Source organism: Atractosteus spatula, chromosome 5, assembly GCF_055471065.1.
Source record: "Atractosteus spatula isolate fAtrSpa1 chromosome 5, fAtrSpa1.hap1, whole genome shotgun sequence".
NCBI classification, from domain to species: Eukaryota; Metazoa; Chordata; class Actinopteri; order Semionotiformes; family Lepisosteidae; genus Atractosteus; species Atractosteus spatula.
Window position 1 is genome coordinate 39,128,645 of NC_142710.1, and position 16,379 is coordinate 39,145,023.

At 36.2% G+C, this 16,379-nt stretch overlaps 1 protein-coding gene across 7 annotated transcripts in view; it reads right to left on the bottom strand.

The window, feature by feature from the left end:
- Nucleotides 1-16,379, bottom strand: part of ablim1b (actin binding LIM protein 1b) — a 159,232-nt gene that overhangs the window by 39,360 nt on the left and 103,493 nt on the right. For all 7 annotated transcript variants that reach the window (XM_088917732.1, XM_088917727.1, XM_088917733.1 and 4 more), the window contains exons 5-6: nucleotides 14,937-15,063; nucleotides 13,093-13,186 (exon numbers count right to left, since the gene is read on the bottom strand). In XM_088917732.1, the coding sequence (XP_088773858.1) occupies nucleotides 13,093-13,186; nucleotides 14,937-15,063 (221 nt within the window). The remainder of the gene's footprint in view (nucleotides 1-13,092; nucleotides 13,187-14,936; nucleotides 15,064-16,379) is intronic.

The window sequence follows — 16,379 nt, forward strand, 5'->3', positions numbered from 1 at the left end:
TTTTCATCTTTATACCAGTTATTTTAGAGCTGCTATAAGGAAACTGAACACAAAGCTTCAAAAACATTTTTGATAAAAGAATACCAGAACATAAAAATTATTTTATTATTATGCATAAATAATCTGCTAGGTTTCTAGTTTTGTATTTCCTGTTCTCTTAGTGCAGCTTATATGTTTCTCCCTTAAAAACACACAAAAAAAAGTTATAGGACATTTTTTATAGTAAATAGTAAAAATATTTCCATGGTACTATATATTACAATAGCCACAATGGAAATTCATGTTCAAGAGGATTAAATATCTGGTGTTTTTCAATGTAAAAAAGAGCAGCCTAATGAAAAAACGAGTTTAATCTTTTATGTTAAATAGGCCCTGCTCAGTCTTTGTACACGTTAATAACCAGTAATGTTACAGTCAAGCATATCTTGTTAGTAGATACATGAATACCAACACAAGTAAATGAATAATAGCATATGAAAATGAAGAAATTATATTTGCATACTTAATGACAGGGTACCTTGACATTTGAAACATACAGTACATTGTGCTTTTTCAATCTATACAATAATTACAGCTAATCATGGTCTGTGTCAACAAAAATGTGAGAGCTGGTGGAATTAGTTTCATTCACAGCTCAAGTCTGTCAAATTAAACTCACATTCAACACATATTGTGAATATAATTCTTGACAGGAAATGCTTGACAACTAAGAAGCATGATAAACTTTGAAAAGCCTGAAAAAGCAAGTCATAAATGTCACAATCTTAAAAGGTCTGAGACAATCATTTTTTTATTGGAATTAAAACAAAGATCCATTGTTAAATGGTATTTATAATTCTATAATGGATTTATAAATCTTTAGTAATGAAGTAACAAATGTGAAGACCAATCTCAACAGCAGATCTGGATAGTAACAAAAGCCTAATTCTGACTAAATTATCCTTGCCCTATGGTTGGTGGTTTTGTATAATGTTACATTCTTTATAACATTTTTAAATCTAAATAATATTAGGTAAAATATACAGTACCAAAGTAATGGAAATGGTGGGCTTCCAAGCACTGCAACCAGCAAAGATGCAGAGAATAGGTTGACCACTAATGAACAATAAAACGATGTTGCCATTGGGAGCCCTGCTTATTAGCTTACTGTGACTAGGCAACTATGAACTTGCAGTGACCTTGGTGTGTGTGATGTACCATTAGACCAATCAGTATTAACTCACCTGTGAGGTGCTATGGAGCACACAGCACGTCACAGGATAACTGGCTCTGACAGGTAGGTGTGTCAGCAGCCGCCATGCACAAGAGTAGGGGTTGTAGCAATGTGGCTAACAAATACTGATTCTAAATCGACTTCATATACAATAGTAAATACAGATGTTACCAACTGGCAATCCAAAAAGAAAAGAAACACATGAACTGACATGTGGGTGATGAGTACAGCCAGATAAAACAAACAAAGGAGGTACCCACATTGGGAGAGCTTTAGCTCAGCGGAGCTCCGTAAATCTTTGGTCCAAGTGTTCCAAGACCATTACTCCCATTTCCTCTCTTCCACTCCTGCAGCTTTTTAACATTGAAACAATAAGCTGACACAAGAGTTGGGTGGGTGTCAAAAATCTGGTTCCTCCACCAGCACTGGATTCCAGCATCATAATCTAAGCATGACTCAATACTGTAATGAGGCTTGATTTTACACAGATGTGACCCTTGTAACCATAGCAGCCTTCCCTTGTCCTGATCCTTTTGTAAACAAAACCCTCCTAGTGTGAGCCACAGGAGTGTCCTGTGCAGTGCTTGCTCTGCTGGCTGTGTTGACCTGACATAGTGTTTGCTGCTGGGGTGGGGTCCATCAAAATCATTCACTTTTTCAGAAGATCGGGATTTTTATATTAAATTGCCTGATAGCAGAAACAAGAGTGCAAATGATTTTGTGAACTAAAGCAGATACACAGATACACACCAGACTCTCATTAGTTTGATCACATTTGTATTATTAGAAAGTCTAATTTCATTTGATTGTCTTATCTAGTAGGAAAAGTCGCAAACAAGTCAGGATTATGGATATAACAAATGTTTTGGAACTGGAATTGTATCTGGAAAGTAAGATCCCTCGTTGCAAGTCAAGACCCCTAAACTGCTAAGTTTCCTTTGTTTATCTGACATTCTGCCAGTTACTATTGAACAATTTGAGTTCCCATCAGAAGTTATGGGTAAATGGGTAGTGTTGGCTGGGTGTCTGTGGGACCAAGCACAAGCAGAGAGGTCTGTGATATAGATGGTCTGGCAATGCACATTTGTTCGGGGGGTGTGGCCCAGCAACAGGCCCAAGAGGTCACTGAAACAGTCAGGATGAATAACAAATTATTTGTGAGTGAAAAATATATTCAGAAAGAAAACGGTCAAAGGAAATTAATTTAGATACATGAAAGCAAAGCAATGACCCTACAGAAAACAGGTATGAACAAGGAACCCTTTAAATGTTTTACTTATACTACTTTGTATTACATAGACTTATCAACCCCACATTGAACAAAGTTTACATATCTAGATTACCATCTAGGTTAATTGATTGCAAATATCAAATTGACCCATGAATCTCCTCCAGACAGTTCTTAAAAGAAACCAGGGTACAGACTTTAATATGGCTGAGTAGTTTAACCTTTTTTAACCTGTTTAACCTTTAGTTTAAAGCTGAGTCTCCCGTTCTGAGTTCAAAATGTATTGTGTAATATTCTTGTTTGAGATTGTGAAGAAGCCCTTTGCTTTGACTTTGTCAACGCCTTTAATTCTTGAATTGCGTTCCCTCATTTTCTTTGCTCTTCAAAACTAAACTCCTGTTCTTTGAGCCTAGTGGTGTAGGATATTTCTTTAAGCCTGGAAATTAAGCCCAGGAATGTCGCCTCTCACTATTCTGGACATTACAGAGAAGCAATATCTTTTCATTGTATCGGTTACCAAGACTGTACACTATTCTAAACAATTAAAGTGTGCCCAGTAGAAAAGCCCTTTAACAAACTTGTAAAATACAACCATTACCTTTTAAAATCACATTCAAACAGTTATGCTTCTTTTTTGAATGGCTTTCAAGAATCAAAGAAAACCTAAAATGTTCTTTGACATTTTTCTGTGAATAAATCCACTTTTGAGGTTATTCTATCCTTAAGTTCAGACCTTGCTTTGAAATTATTGAGGCTACAAGGTTTTACAATCTTACTATTCATTCCACTTCTGTATGCCCCTTGCTTAATAGTAAAAGATACTGTATGTAAAAAAGTGTAGTATTTTGCATTAAACTCACAAGAGGAAACAATGAATCTTAAAAAGCCACAAGATAAATAATCAAATGAAGCTGTAAAACAAGTTTTTTTTAGCCAAACGTTTATTATGCATTGCTTGTTTCACAAACTAACAGATAAGGGACAATTCATCCAGCCATTTGAATTTTAAATTTTGTTACAATATCCTTCATGGTGTTATACTTAAATGACACCTATTATTTTCCTGCTTATTCCTGTTTTACTTAACTCTGCATCAACCGCAAACTATTCTGAAAACACAATGCAAAGCAATACAAACAAAAATTACACTTGTGTGGTGTTATTTTTATTGTAATTTTTCTATTGTTTATTTACAGTCTGTTGTTAATATACTGGAAAAAAGCACTGTAAGGCATTGGCAACACATTGTGTTGTAAATGACTTCATATTGTAGATGTTAGGCTCAGGACGCCATCAAGACAGTCTTATCTACTGTACAGTATATCTAGACTAAAATGAGAATAAAGCAGCAGCAACATACTAAAAGAATAACATACCAATTAAAGGTTATCAGAGCCTCTCTTTATTCAGCTCACACAAATAAGACTAAGTAGTACCAGATGTTACTTCAGCAGATCCCTGTTTTCTCTACGGGATTTACAAATCCCAAAATAAACTAATGTGCCAGATATCCTGCTGCCAATGAGATGTTCAACAAAGCTAAACAACCAGTGAGTACTGCCAGTAGGACCCACAGCAGACTTCCCACCTGCCTTGCCTCATCCATAGAGATGCCTGTTTTTTTTCTACTTTCATCCCATTAAGATAGACAGATAACACCTTGCACATATACAGTACTGTAAGCTGCAATTATTACGTTACAAGAAAACGAGTGGATAAAACATAATTTCTGCACTATGCTACAGAACATGTGCCGATCACAACTCTGGAATATATATTTTTCCAAACATATATAAATCTAAGCAGGACTCACGGTGACAACGCAAAATGGCACAATGAGTTGGGAATTTCATTATGTAAATGGGGATGCTTACAACAAGCAGTGCCCCATCCTTCTAATGATAAATTTCCTTAGCAATAAACATTTTCAGTAAGTAGGTGGCTCTGCCACTATAACTTCTGCCTCTTGTAAATTTGTTCTGAAAATTTGGATTTAGTCAATCATTTACTAATACCCACATTCACTTAAAAACCTCATCTTCTTGAGGTGATGGCCATGTTTTATTGGTAACCGAGGAAACAGAAGAGGACTACAGCAACCTAAGGGAACTTTCATATTTATAATCTGAGGTGGCACTGCTGCAGACAGCCTGGTACTGGCCCTGTGCCAAGAAGACTCAAGTTCCCATAGTAACAGATTCTGAAGGGTATAGTCCTCCCTCTGACAATAACAGAGAAATAGCATTTCTAGATTTTAATCACAGGAGGTAATAACAAGGATTCTATCATGCCATGGTACAGTACATCTGTACCAACAAGTCTAATGATATGGAAAGGTGATTAATATTTCACTTTGTACTTTTTAAGCTACCCTCTGACTTTGCAACAAACAATCTTTAGAACTTATACCTGTGATCTTCACACTGGCTTAATTAGTAAACTTAATAAATTTGCAAATTAACCAAAAACAGGATCAGTGACAAAAACTACAGATGCAGTAGGGTTGTAGGAGTCTGGAAGAAGCTACCCTGTAATGTTGTTCAAGCCCAGTTTCTGGCATCTTTCAAGAAATGGCTGGATGAGATCCTTGAACTAAATAGCTACAGTCCTAACAAACAAGGTAGATGGGCCAGGTGGCTTCAAATAAAAAACATAGAGACATGATTCATGATTTGCAAGACACCTGTCAAGCACACTTTTAAGCAGACAAATGCAAGGTGATATATGCAAGTAATACAAATGTACTCTATAAATATGGTGGCACTGAGGTTAGTGATGCCAGACTGATTTTATGTTCACTCATCATCATCCTGTTCATTCTCCTGTGGAAAATAAAGCAAAAATATAACCAACAAAATGCTAGATCATGTAATGAGAGGTGTGGAATGTAAGCAAAGGAAGTAATGCTAAACTCTTTACTAGCAACCCTAAGTTTATTTCAGGGTGGAGACTGTGTGAACAAAGTGGTAATTCAAGCAAGACCCAGGTTGCTCATGCAAGTGTCTTGCTCAGCAGGAAATTCTTCAATTTGCCATAACATATGTATAGATCAAAAAACATGTACTAGTTAGACTTCACGTAGAAGACGGTGTGCAATTCTGGTTGTAACACTATAATAACATCTCAGCCTTCAAAGTTTTCAAACAGCAACCACCATAACTTACACACTGATTAAATAACTGAATCTTATCAATTTTGAAGAGAGGACATTTCAACTTTTCATAATCCTGACAATGTATTGACAAAATCAATCCAACAGTTTTATTTATGCTCAGAAGCAAACAAGGTCTCAATTAAACTTTATAAAAAGTGTATTTAGAACAGAAAAGGGAGAAACCTTTTTACATAAAAGGTGGTGGGTGTGGAACAGTCAGCCAAGTCATATAAGTTTAAGAGATTTCCCAGGGAACCTTAAAGAAACAGCTAGATGAGAGACTGAGATCAACAAGCATGAATGGCTGAATGCCCACTTCTTGTTTGTAACCATCTAATGTTCTTAACTGTGTTCCAAGGGACGAGATTAAATCATCGAAATCAAGCATCTCTGAAGTGTTTTGGAATGAGCAGCAGCTGGGGCTGATGTAACATGATTTTAGTTAACAGGCGTCTTGTGATTTTCATCATGAGTCATTTATTAGGCGGAGATTCTAATAGCTTTATTGAGTTTACAGTTTTGTTCAGCTCAATTTGTAGCAAAAAATGTTCTAAGAAAAACAACCTTTAAATTAGACCTGAGAATACACTGATATTTTCAACTGTGGACGAATGAAGATGATGCTGATACTGTACATCAGGCTTTATCTATAGGATATTAAGACTAATGAAGAAAAAGTGACAGTTGTACTTTGTAGGAACAATCATTTAAAAAACAATTGAGGAAAGGCATTCCATGGCATTCAAAATAGATCTAGATGTACAGTATCTGACAACTGACATAAACATAACATACAAGTGCAACAACAGATGTTTTGGAATTGAGTAAACAGTAGTAGAGGTCAAAATGATTTATTCCTGGACTAGCTGACACACTATGAGGTTTGGGAAGGAAATCAGGAATTTTAGTTTCATAATTCAAAGTGTACCAAATGCAACAATCCAGCAACACTAGCTTGTAGTTTTACAAAGGTGATGAGATCTATTTACTGCAATCAATGTTTTTAATCAAATAATACAGGAAGTGGTGTGTCAAGTGTTATTCTCTAAAGTTGTTGGTATCTTTATACCTTAAGTGTCACTTCTTATGCTATATTCATGCCTGACATGTTAAGGCAAATTGGGCTCACTTTCTTCTTTTTGTGTTCCATCCTCAACACGTCTGAGTGCTGACTTCTTTCAGCCTAATGTCAAGGCTAAATAAACTATTGTTCAACTCATCAGATACAGCACCTGCAGCACAGAAGCACAGACTACCACTCCCACAGACAAGACTGCATTTGCACAAGTTATACTGCATGCCTTCTAATTTTGGCAAGACTGGACACATTTCAAAAGTAGACACGCTACTCAACTAGCCTGACAGAAGTGGAGTGCTTCAGTGAGTGAGCTCATGTTCACGTCCTCAAATCTCTCCTTCAGCTGTGTGTTTAATCCAACACAAATAAACAAATAACCTCTCATTAATACTTCAAAGCCTGACACCGAAATATTCTAGATCAAGCAGCCTCAGTTTATCCCTGCAGTTAACTTCCGTCAGAATCACAGCCTTGAAAAACTACAATCTTACTATATTCATGCAAGGATAATTACAGTGACAGGCAAGAGCGTTTCTTGCCTTTAGAAACAACACTCCTACTCGTGGCTCTGACCTTCAGTTCATTTTGAAATTGTGCTAAGACTACTTCAGTTACAGAATGAAGGGAAAAACATGAATTACTTGCTGTAGTGGAAAACTGACTACATTTTCCGGTGTTCTCAAGCACCTGTTGTCTTACAGTTTTACCCATCTTACAAACAATATGCTATCAGTAGAGATTCTCAGCAGAGATTCTTTATTTTTATTGTTGTTCGCCTTCTGTTATCTTTAAGATGTTTATCCAGAAGAGATAGCTGATCCCTGCAACTATAATCTGCCTAAAAGATTTAAATATATATATTCTGTATATACCATGTGAATGTTGGAACAAATAAACCACGTTCCCTATTTATGAAAATTAAATTGAAAATACCATTTTTCCTAAATCCATAGAAAAATAGTGGAGAATTTATCATTTCTTTTCTCATTTCTTTCTGTACAGTACACAAAGAACACATATAATGCTGTTGAACCCACATAATAATGTGTATTTTGTATCCCATTATATTTAGTATAAATAAAAGTATACACCACCTAAATTGCGGCTATGCTTTGCTAATTAGGATATCAAAACCCCTTACCTTTCTGCAGGATTTCTCTACTTTCCCCTTCACTGGCTGAAGCTGTGTATCACCAAATTGTGTGCTGAAACACAATCCGCCTAGATGTTGCCCACCCGTTCTCAGGGCTCACCCTACATAAGCTTTAACAGCCAAGCCTGTTCTCTGCTTTTCTTCTTTTTTGAAGAAAAGAAAAAAACAACCACTGCCTACAAACCTAGTAGGAAAAGAGTCTCATTCTCCACCTATTCAATTTTAACATGTTCCAGTCACCACTGGATTATTCCACTGCTATAAGAGAGGGGAGTTCTTCTATTTACTTGTAATGGGAAGGTACCATTTCTTAGCACTCATGCATGCTGATGTGACTGTTGCTTGATAGAGCAGACATGCTTCCCTCTCCTGGGATCAAGCTGCAGCCTACAAAGAGGCAGATGTTAACATATGAGGGAAGTGAAAACTTTCTCCCTGAACAACTTCATTTTTTTTCATTAAATGCTATGCAAAAATTGTTCTGTCACTTTTATTATGGTATATAGCCATTTCCTAATTTAAATACCAGAAATTGTTTGAAAATACACAACAAGGAAAGGCAACAGTTTAGTCACAGAGACATGCTCAAATGTGTCATGCATATTCCCTGTATCTGTTAAGCACATAAAATAGGCCATGCAAATAGTGTAGAAAGGAGTACCTTCAGAGTTAAAAGAGAAAAGTTTTAACATGTAATCAAGATAGCACAAAAGTACTTTGAATACTGTTGAAATACACAACTAATTTCCATATAGTGTTCATTACATTAATAGAAAGCATTTGTGTTATTCAGCTAGTGATGACAAAGATTTCATTCTACCTGTCTGATATTTCCTGCTTTCACCTTTTCACAATATGTTGTATAGACATAATGTAGAACAGCATACAGTAGGACACCGGCCGAGATGTTTTAAATGGAACTACTCCAGAAGGCCAATTGTCTATCAGCATTCCATGGAATATCTATAGACATCTTTGAAAAACAAAATGCAACTAACTTCTGTTAGAAAATGAAGTGAAAATAAAATGGCCCCCAACCAAAGAGGTGGCAATTTGCGGGTGGAATAAAAAAAAAATTGTGGGTGGAATAACTAAATGAATCAGATGGGTTCAAAAATATCACACTGGTGATTATATTCATTCATACCCAGTTTCCTTAGCTGCACCTGCTTATTGCATGAGGAATGAGGGTATGTTGCTGATCACATCCCTGGCAGGACTCTCAATGCCAGTATGACAAGTCTCACAGGAAGCATTATACCATGTTCTGTAATCCCATAGGCTTTAGGAGGATAAATACACTGGGTAGGTTTTACCTCACTGTCCCACAGTACAGTAACTCCACTTAAGAAGCTGCTGAACTGACCTCAGAAGTCAAGAGCATTGATAAAGTGGCCACCGAGTTTAAAGGGTCATCTGGTTACAGAATGAAATTTTGGGGCTCCTGTCTTTCATTGCAGACAATACACTACATGGGATGCAGGGAAGAGCAAACTCTGTGTCAGTGCAGTATACAGCAAACCAAGAGCTTTGAATGTTAAAATTAAGACATCTAGACAGTGCTTGAGTAAAAGGTCCTATTAAACTGACTTAACTGAAGACCTCTTTGGATTGTTTTTTTTTTTAATTAGAAATGAGAAACAGCTGGCCAAACTACAAACATCATGTACTGTAATGCTTGCTTACATTACCCCAACTTCTAGCACTGCCAGTGTTCTACATTGCGGAGACTGGAACTTCACTGCTTCCTGAATAGCCACAGGACTGTGAAAGCAAGCCCTTGGGCTTTCCCAAGTGTCCTGCACTGGTTCACAATCTACCAGAGAATTTGCTCTGTATTGTCTGGACAGTCTTAAAAACAGGGATGTTATAAAATAAGATTATAGAAAATAATATAATAGATAATATAGTAAAAGCTTTATTCACCTTCACAGAAATGTATTAAGAACATAAACCTGATTCACCATGTGAATAACATTAACAATAACAGCTTAACAGGTTTAAAGCCCTTACAACATGTTCTGCTGGTTGAAATTTAAATAAAAAGGTATTGCTGACAAACATCATGGTATTTTTTAACATGTATAGGGTTGTTTCATAGTGTTTTGTGAAGGTTTAGTCAAACACCTGTTTTATACAGTAACTAAAGTGTCACATCAGTCACATGCTCTGGTCTCAATAGGTAGATTATTGTATTTATGTAGAGATATTCTTAAGCTTGACAGAGTGTGTAGTAATTAAACATAATTTAATAAATCAATATACTGGACATAAAATCTGTGCAATGGCTCATTTTTAAATAGAGGTTGTCACTTAAGTACTAAGTTGCTTTCATTAACAAATTTCAGTGGTTTAATGGGAAAATATTTTTAAATGTTAGCTACAAACATATTTCCGGTTCAAGGTATGTTATACCATTATATTAAGACCACTGGCAGGTAGTAAAGTGTATCCTACATTTTCCAGGCAATTTGAAATATGAATAATGTTTTATTCATTATTCGTCATTATTTCATTGTGGATATTTATTGCCCACAGGCTTTTCAGCATTTGAAATAGCCTTTGGTTAAAAAGGAAATATTATCTCACTTTCTTTAAAACTCAGAAATTTGTGTTATATTGAAGTACCAGCAATAATATTGTAACTGAATCTAATAGTTTACTGTGTCCAAACTAGCAGTGCTAGATGCATCCATCATAGCAATAATCACTGTCTGCATCCCAGTACAAAAGGTAAATTTTCCACTTAAGGTCTTATACATGATGGCACTGATATGTTTATCTGTAAATTAGAAACTAAAATGTGGTCTTTAAAAAACAGAGTAAAAAACACTTAACTGAAAATGCTTAAAAGCTAAAAAAAAAGAGCTAAAAACCTAGGGAGCTAGCTTTTTGTGTATTTTCAACAGATGCTTTCCAGAAAGGAATAATTGCAAAACACCTGCAAATACATAAAGAACCTATAACTACAAATAATAGATGTTTACAGCATATATAAATGGATCTCCAACCCCACTCCTAAAGAACTCCAATGTGGATAGGTGTAAGGATATAGGCATATCTCCTGTATTTCTTTATATACAGTATATAGAAAAAAAATGTAACAGTAACATTTCAGCATGTGGACTGCGAAGGAACAACAAGTTGTTAATATCCATACAAAAAAAGTGAAAGGTTAAATACTGTATTCTTTTCTTCGTTCTTTATACTTCTCAACATGGGACTATTGTCTGCTTGTTTCTAACAGTAAACGCTTTTTGAAGATGCACGTGAATTGAGACATGTGAAATGGCCTTAGAAAGACCATAGTCCATATTACAGCAGCGCCACCATACTTCTTGTAGAATCCCATCAGGATAGGCTGCAAAAGGGCAGCAGCCTTACCCCTCTGTTGCATTTCTTTTGCAATGAGAACAAAACAGGATGTGGGAATTTCCTCCCTCCACAGGTTGAGCCTATCTTGCTACATAAGGCTGTAACGTCAAAGAGCTTCAGTGGGACTGTTCAGATAATGGTATCCAGACATTCCCATAAGAGTCCTGGCTCAGAGCCACAGAAACTGTCACCTTTGAAAAACATGGCTTCATCAGACTACATGATCATTTAACAAAGTCCATTTCTGCAAAAAATCAATCAACATATGTTCTTATTATACTGTGTTATATGTGCTCTTAACCGTGTCCATCTTTTAGTGTTTATTAATGACTTACCCAGTTGTACCTCAACACGTTCAAGTACAGTACAACAGTACATACTGACCTCGGATTTGTACTGAGTATTTTCAGATGCTTTTTGTCATCTGTACCTATTAGAAAAAGGTTACATAAGACTGCCATTTTCAGTCTAGTTGCTTTGACACTAATACATCAACCTAGCTTCATCTACTTAAAAATACATAGAAGTAAGTTTCAAAAGGACATGAAAAATAAGTTACTTGTTGCCAAGACCACTGCAATCTAGCTAACAAATACGAGTATATTGAAGTATTCAAAATCTCATTCTGACCACTATTTTAGGAGTCTAGGAGTTAAATTTGCAACTTTGTGGGTTTTGTAGAAATCTGCAAAATTAACCTGCAAACTATAAAATCTGCAACACAATAATAGAGGACTCTTCTTTCTAAACCTTATAACACTAGTACAATCTTAGCAGATAACTGATTAACAAGGTACAGTACTAGATTGCTCTAGTAAAATATGCACACACCCGAAGAAGGCTCCATAGCCAAAATATTGTGTTTCTTTTCTTTTCAGCATGGAATAAACCTTAATACAACTTGTTCCTTGGAGGCCTACACATGCTGATGCAGCTATCTACTTGAATTATCTAAAATTTGTAGCTGTATGAATGGATATAAATGCCACTTTGAATAAAAACATAAGCCAAATAACTGCAAAACGGTATAAAGTGATTTGGTGTTGGTTGTAGTAGCTGCTATTGTATAAACTTTCTCTGAAGTGCTAAAAGGAGTGAAGTGTAATTCACTTCACATGCAATGCACAATTTCTTCTCTGGTTACTGAAATTTCACATTCAAGCTCCCTGTATGTGCGTACACTTGCTTATTTAAAAAGACAATGTTCAAATATTGCCCAAGACACAAATTACAATACATAGAGTTTATTTCCAGACAAAGGGGAAATCAACCAGTTTTTCTTTCACCTGAATCACAAGAATACAAGGTACATTTTGTAGTTATATGCACTAAGTTACCATGCAAATATAAGGGATGAACTGAAACCACACTAGGCACATAGTCTTTGTTTAAACTCTTTTTTCCATTGAAACCAAAGGCGCCTTTGTTTAACAAATGAAGTTTCTAGTTGAGAATATAATAATTCATGCACATTTGAAGCTGGTGAATTTCATAAGCTGAGTCAAAATATTGTATTATTTTTAGTCTGCCAAACTGGAGACTAGCACAGACCAGAAGTGCTCCACTGAACCACACAAAGTCAGTACTATGTGGATGATCAGCCACTACCACCTCAGATTAAACAATGACCTGCAAATGTCTTTAGTGCTATTTGTCTTTTTTTTTCCAATTAGCTGCCTATTCTGTTTATATAAAAAAAATCTATATCGAAAACTCCTCAAGTTAGAGTATCTTGTACTGCCTACTGAACACGTACTGCCTTACACTTACTTACCTTTTTTATTTGTGTGTTCATTAAGGACACTGATGGCCTACACATCTGAACCCTTTAAATTCAGAAGGTTGAAACCAATAACCATCAGAATAAAGTATCAAGAGCTGTTAGCTGTACCTCAAGGACTTTTCCTGTGATGAACTGATGACAGGCCTCACACTGGACTCCGAAGTGAATCTGATAGTCCTTTTCACAGTAAGGAGCACCATCCCTACAAAGGAAAGACAATAAGTACTCAGAGACTGGGCCTACGGGAATTGTCAACATACAGTAGCTAACTAGGAAATAATGCTATCAAAAATACCTAGCATGGCACTGGTTTGCTTTAAATAAATTTATTCATCTAAAGATGAAAGGTCAGAATCAAGGGATTGCTGGAAAGATACATAAGAAAGGTTACAAATGAGAGGAGGCCGTTTGGCCCATCTACAGTAACTCCAATGTACTTTGTTATGTGAAAACAGAAGTGTTAGATCAAAAATATATTTCTGTTTTATCTAGGAGACAAAGGAACTGAGTATCACCATGGCACAGCTAGAAATTAGTTTTAATTAGATTAGCTGCAAGTCATACGTGTCTCACGTTGCTTTAGAAGCACTGTGTAGGAGAGCAAACAATGAGAAAGTGTGGCGATTTTCCACAACAACTAAAGGGACTTCTTGTTAACCAAATGCAAAATTAAAGGACTTAAATCCAAAAGAAAAATAAGCTCAAAGGCTTGCCGTATTAAAATGGGCAACCTTTCACAAAGTAGGAATAGCAAAGCCCTTTCATGCCTGGGGCATTGCCATTTTTTGTTTAGCCAAGAATCAAGGCCAAGCTACCACTTGGTGCTGTCTTGGTGCTAGGCTTTGTGCTTGATGCTGCATCATACATGTTGTTAAATAATGCAGGAATCCGTTATGTGCAGAACGTTATCAGAGGCTCACAAGAGAGAAAACAAATGAAGACAAATAGCACCACCTACTGGGTTGTAATAACCCTACATGTTCTTTGTGGACAGGGACCAGTTGATTCACTTTGCCACCAAAAATGTTGTGTGGGAACAATCAAAAGTCTCTTGTATTTGAGGCTCTAAGAGACAGACCATGTTAATGACACATTTATGGTTAATCATGGAAATTTACAAGCAAACGTCATACTTCTACCATGGTTTTCCTTTACATTTTACAGCAAATCTCCAAGTGGTAACTATGGTGTCATATGGCTATATTACACTTTTAATGATGGGGTTTATCAAGATTGCCCTTAACACATGCTTTACCGAGGTAATTCTTGGTGAGTACAGTCTAGAATGTTAAAGCACAAGGAATGTAATCTGAGAACTGCAGACTCAGGCCTTCACCTTTGCCGATGTCCAGGTTCCACGCAATGGGTGAGAGATTTTATTTTGTGAGCAGCACCACGACTGTTAAGTTCACAGCCCAAATCCCTTAACTCTGGAGATTCTGTGACTGCTGACATTTTCAGACTTGCTTAAAGACCCATCTTTTCACTCAAGCTGTTAATGCATAATTTACAGTTACTCCTGGTTCACAAACGTGCTGTGTTTTTCCTCACTAATGTTGCCTGCTATCAAGTGTATCACCGTTGGACATTGCTGAACAGCACTTAAAGAGTTTATTTCAAAGCCCTCATAAATAAAACTGTGATACTATTATTAAAACGTGGACAAGCATGGCAAAACATGTGAAATACAACGGCTTACTCATAAACATTTACTTTATGAATACACAGCTGGGAAAATAAATGCCACCTTTGCTACATATACAGTAAAAAAAAACTTAATGGAAGCATGTTTACTGTGGCCTCGTTGATAAAGTACATTCTCAATACCTAGGTGGCCATTAGAAGACTATGTATGCTTTGTGTGCATGGCATGCTGTTTATTTCGAAGTGTGAAATGCCCATAGAAAACCGAGAGAAACAATGCCGTTAGTGGGGAAGCACTCCGTACTCACTTGCTGATGTATTCTCCAGTCAGGACCTTCCCACAGGCCTTGCACTTGAAGCAGCCCAGATGCCACTGTCTATCCAAGGCCAGGAGTGCCTGGCCATTCTTGATGTCTCTGCCACAGCCTGCACAGTCTGCAAAGCAAAGACGACACTCTCATGTTAAACGCTGAAGATCCTTAACTATCTACATTGAGGGACCCACAGCTCTCAACAGCGAACTCCACATAGAGCAGAAGGCAGTACAATGCCCTTGCGATGACAATACCATTTATAAAGCAAAGCAACATTGGCACGTAATGAAAAACAGTTGCTGAGCAACAATAATATGAATTGGATTTTTTGGGTGTGTTTTGTATGCTTTTCTTTAACACAGCAAAAATCCATCTAGTTTTCATCTGCCTGTTGAGATGAAGGCCTCAGCAACAATAATAATCTTTAAGAAAATAAAATGTCAGCGTGCAACATTACTTTTTGTACTCTTTCATCCTAGTAAATTGTAAAGGTAATGTAATCTTAATTCTTATTCAGAACTACAGTATGCCTCTTATTACTTATAATAGTACAGAATCCTCCAATTCCAATTCCATTTGGTTCTACTGTATTTATTCTGTAGATAAGAATCAAATTAAGAGCACCCACAGTATTAATACAAGGGTAGTTTACGTAATGCAGCAATAAAGATTAAAGGACTCTAACCATAATCACTATTTTGATATCCATGTTTTTTTATTTATAGAAGTGACACTGTTATATCTCTTGAAATAAAGACTGAGCACTCTCTAAACAGCTTGGGTTAACAGTGCTTTGATCCACTGTTAAATCGCAACTTCCGCACTAGATACGTTGTAAACGTGAGGTAATAGTGTGCTGTTAGATGATGAAATCCAGATGGTTCTTTCTGGCAGTGTATAAGCAGAGTGAATCCAGTTCTGTGCTTGGTATACAGATCTTTACACAAACTTCCTCCCTGACTTCCCTTCATGTGAAAATGACAGCTTCTAAAACTTAAACAATTTTTAGAGCCAGTGTGGAGGCCAGCATTTTCAACACTATTTCCCTTATGACTCTTTCCCTTATCTTTGTTTTTTGAACTTGTGAAACCCTCTCAATACAATTCATATGATTACAGGATTTATGTCATACATTAACACTAGGTGGCAGTAAAGACTATAAAAATGTGTTCTGTATGATCTGTCAACATCCAGTAAAAATCATATAATTTATATTGTTTGGTGCCTGAATTAATTCATCATAAAATGTGTTTGGGGTTTTAACCATTTAAAAGTTTATTATTGTCAGCTAAGTGGCTACACTTTGAACAGTCTTAAGCATAAAAAATTTAAAATGGATTAATCAAGGTAAGGCAAATGCTAGATATCAAGTGTAATGTCACTCCTGTTTTATAAAAAAATAAAACTCAGATCAGACCATTTCTAAATGTACTAAAT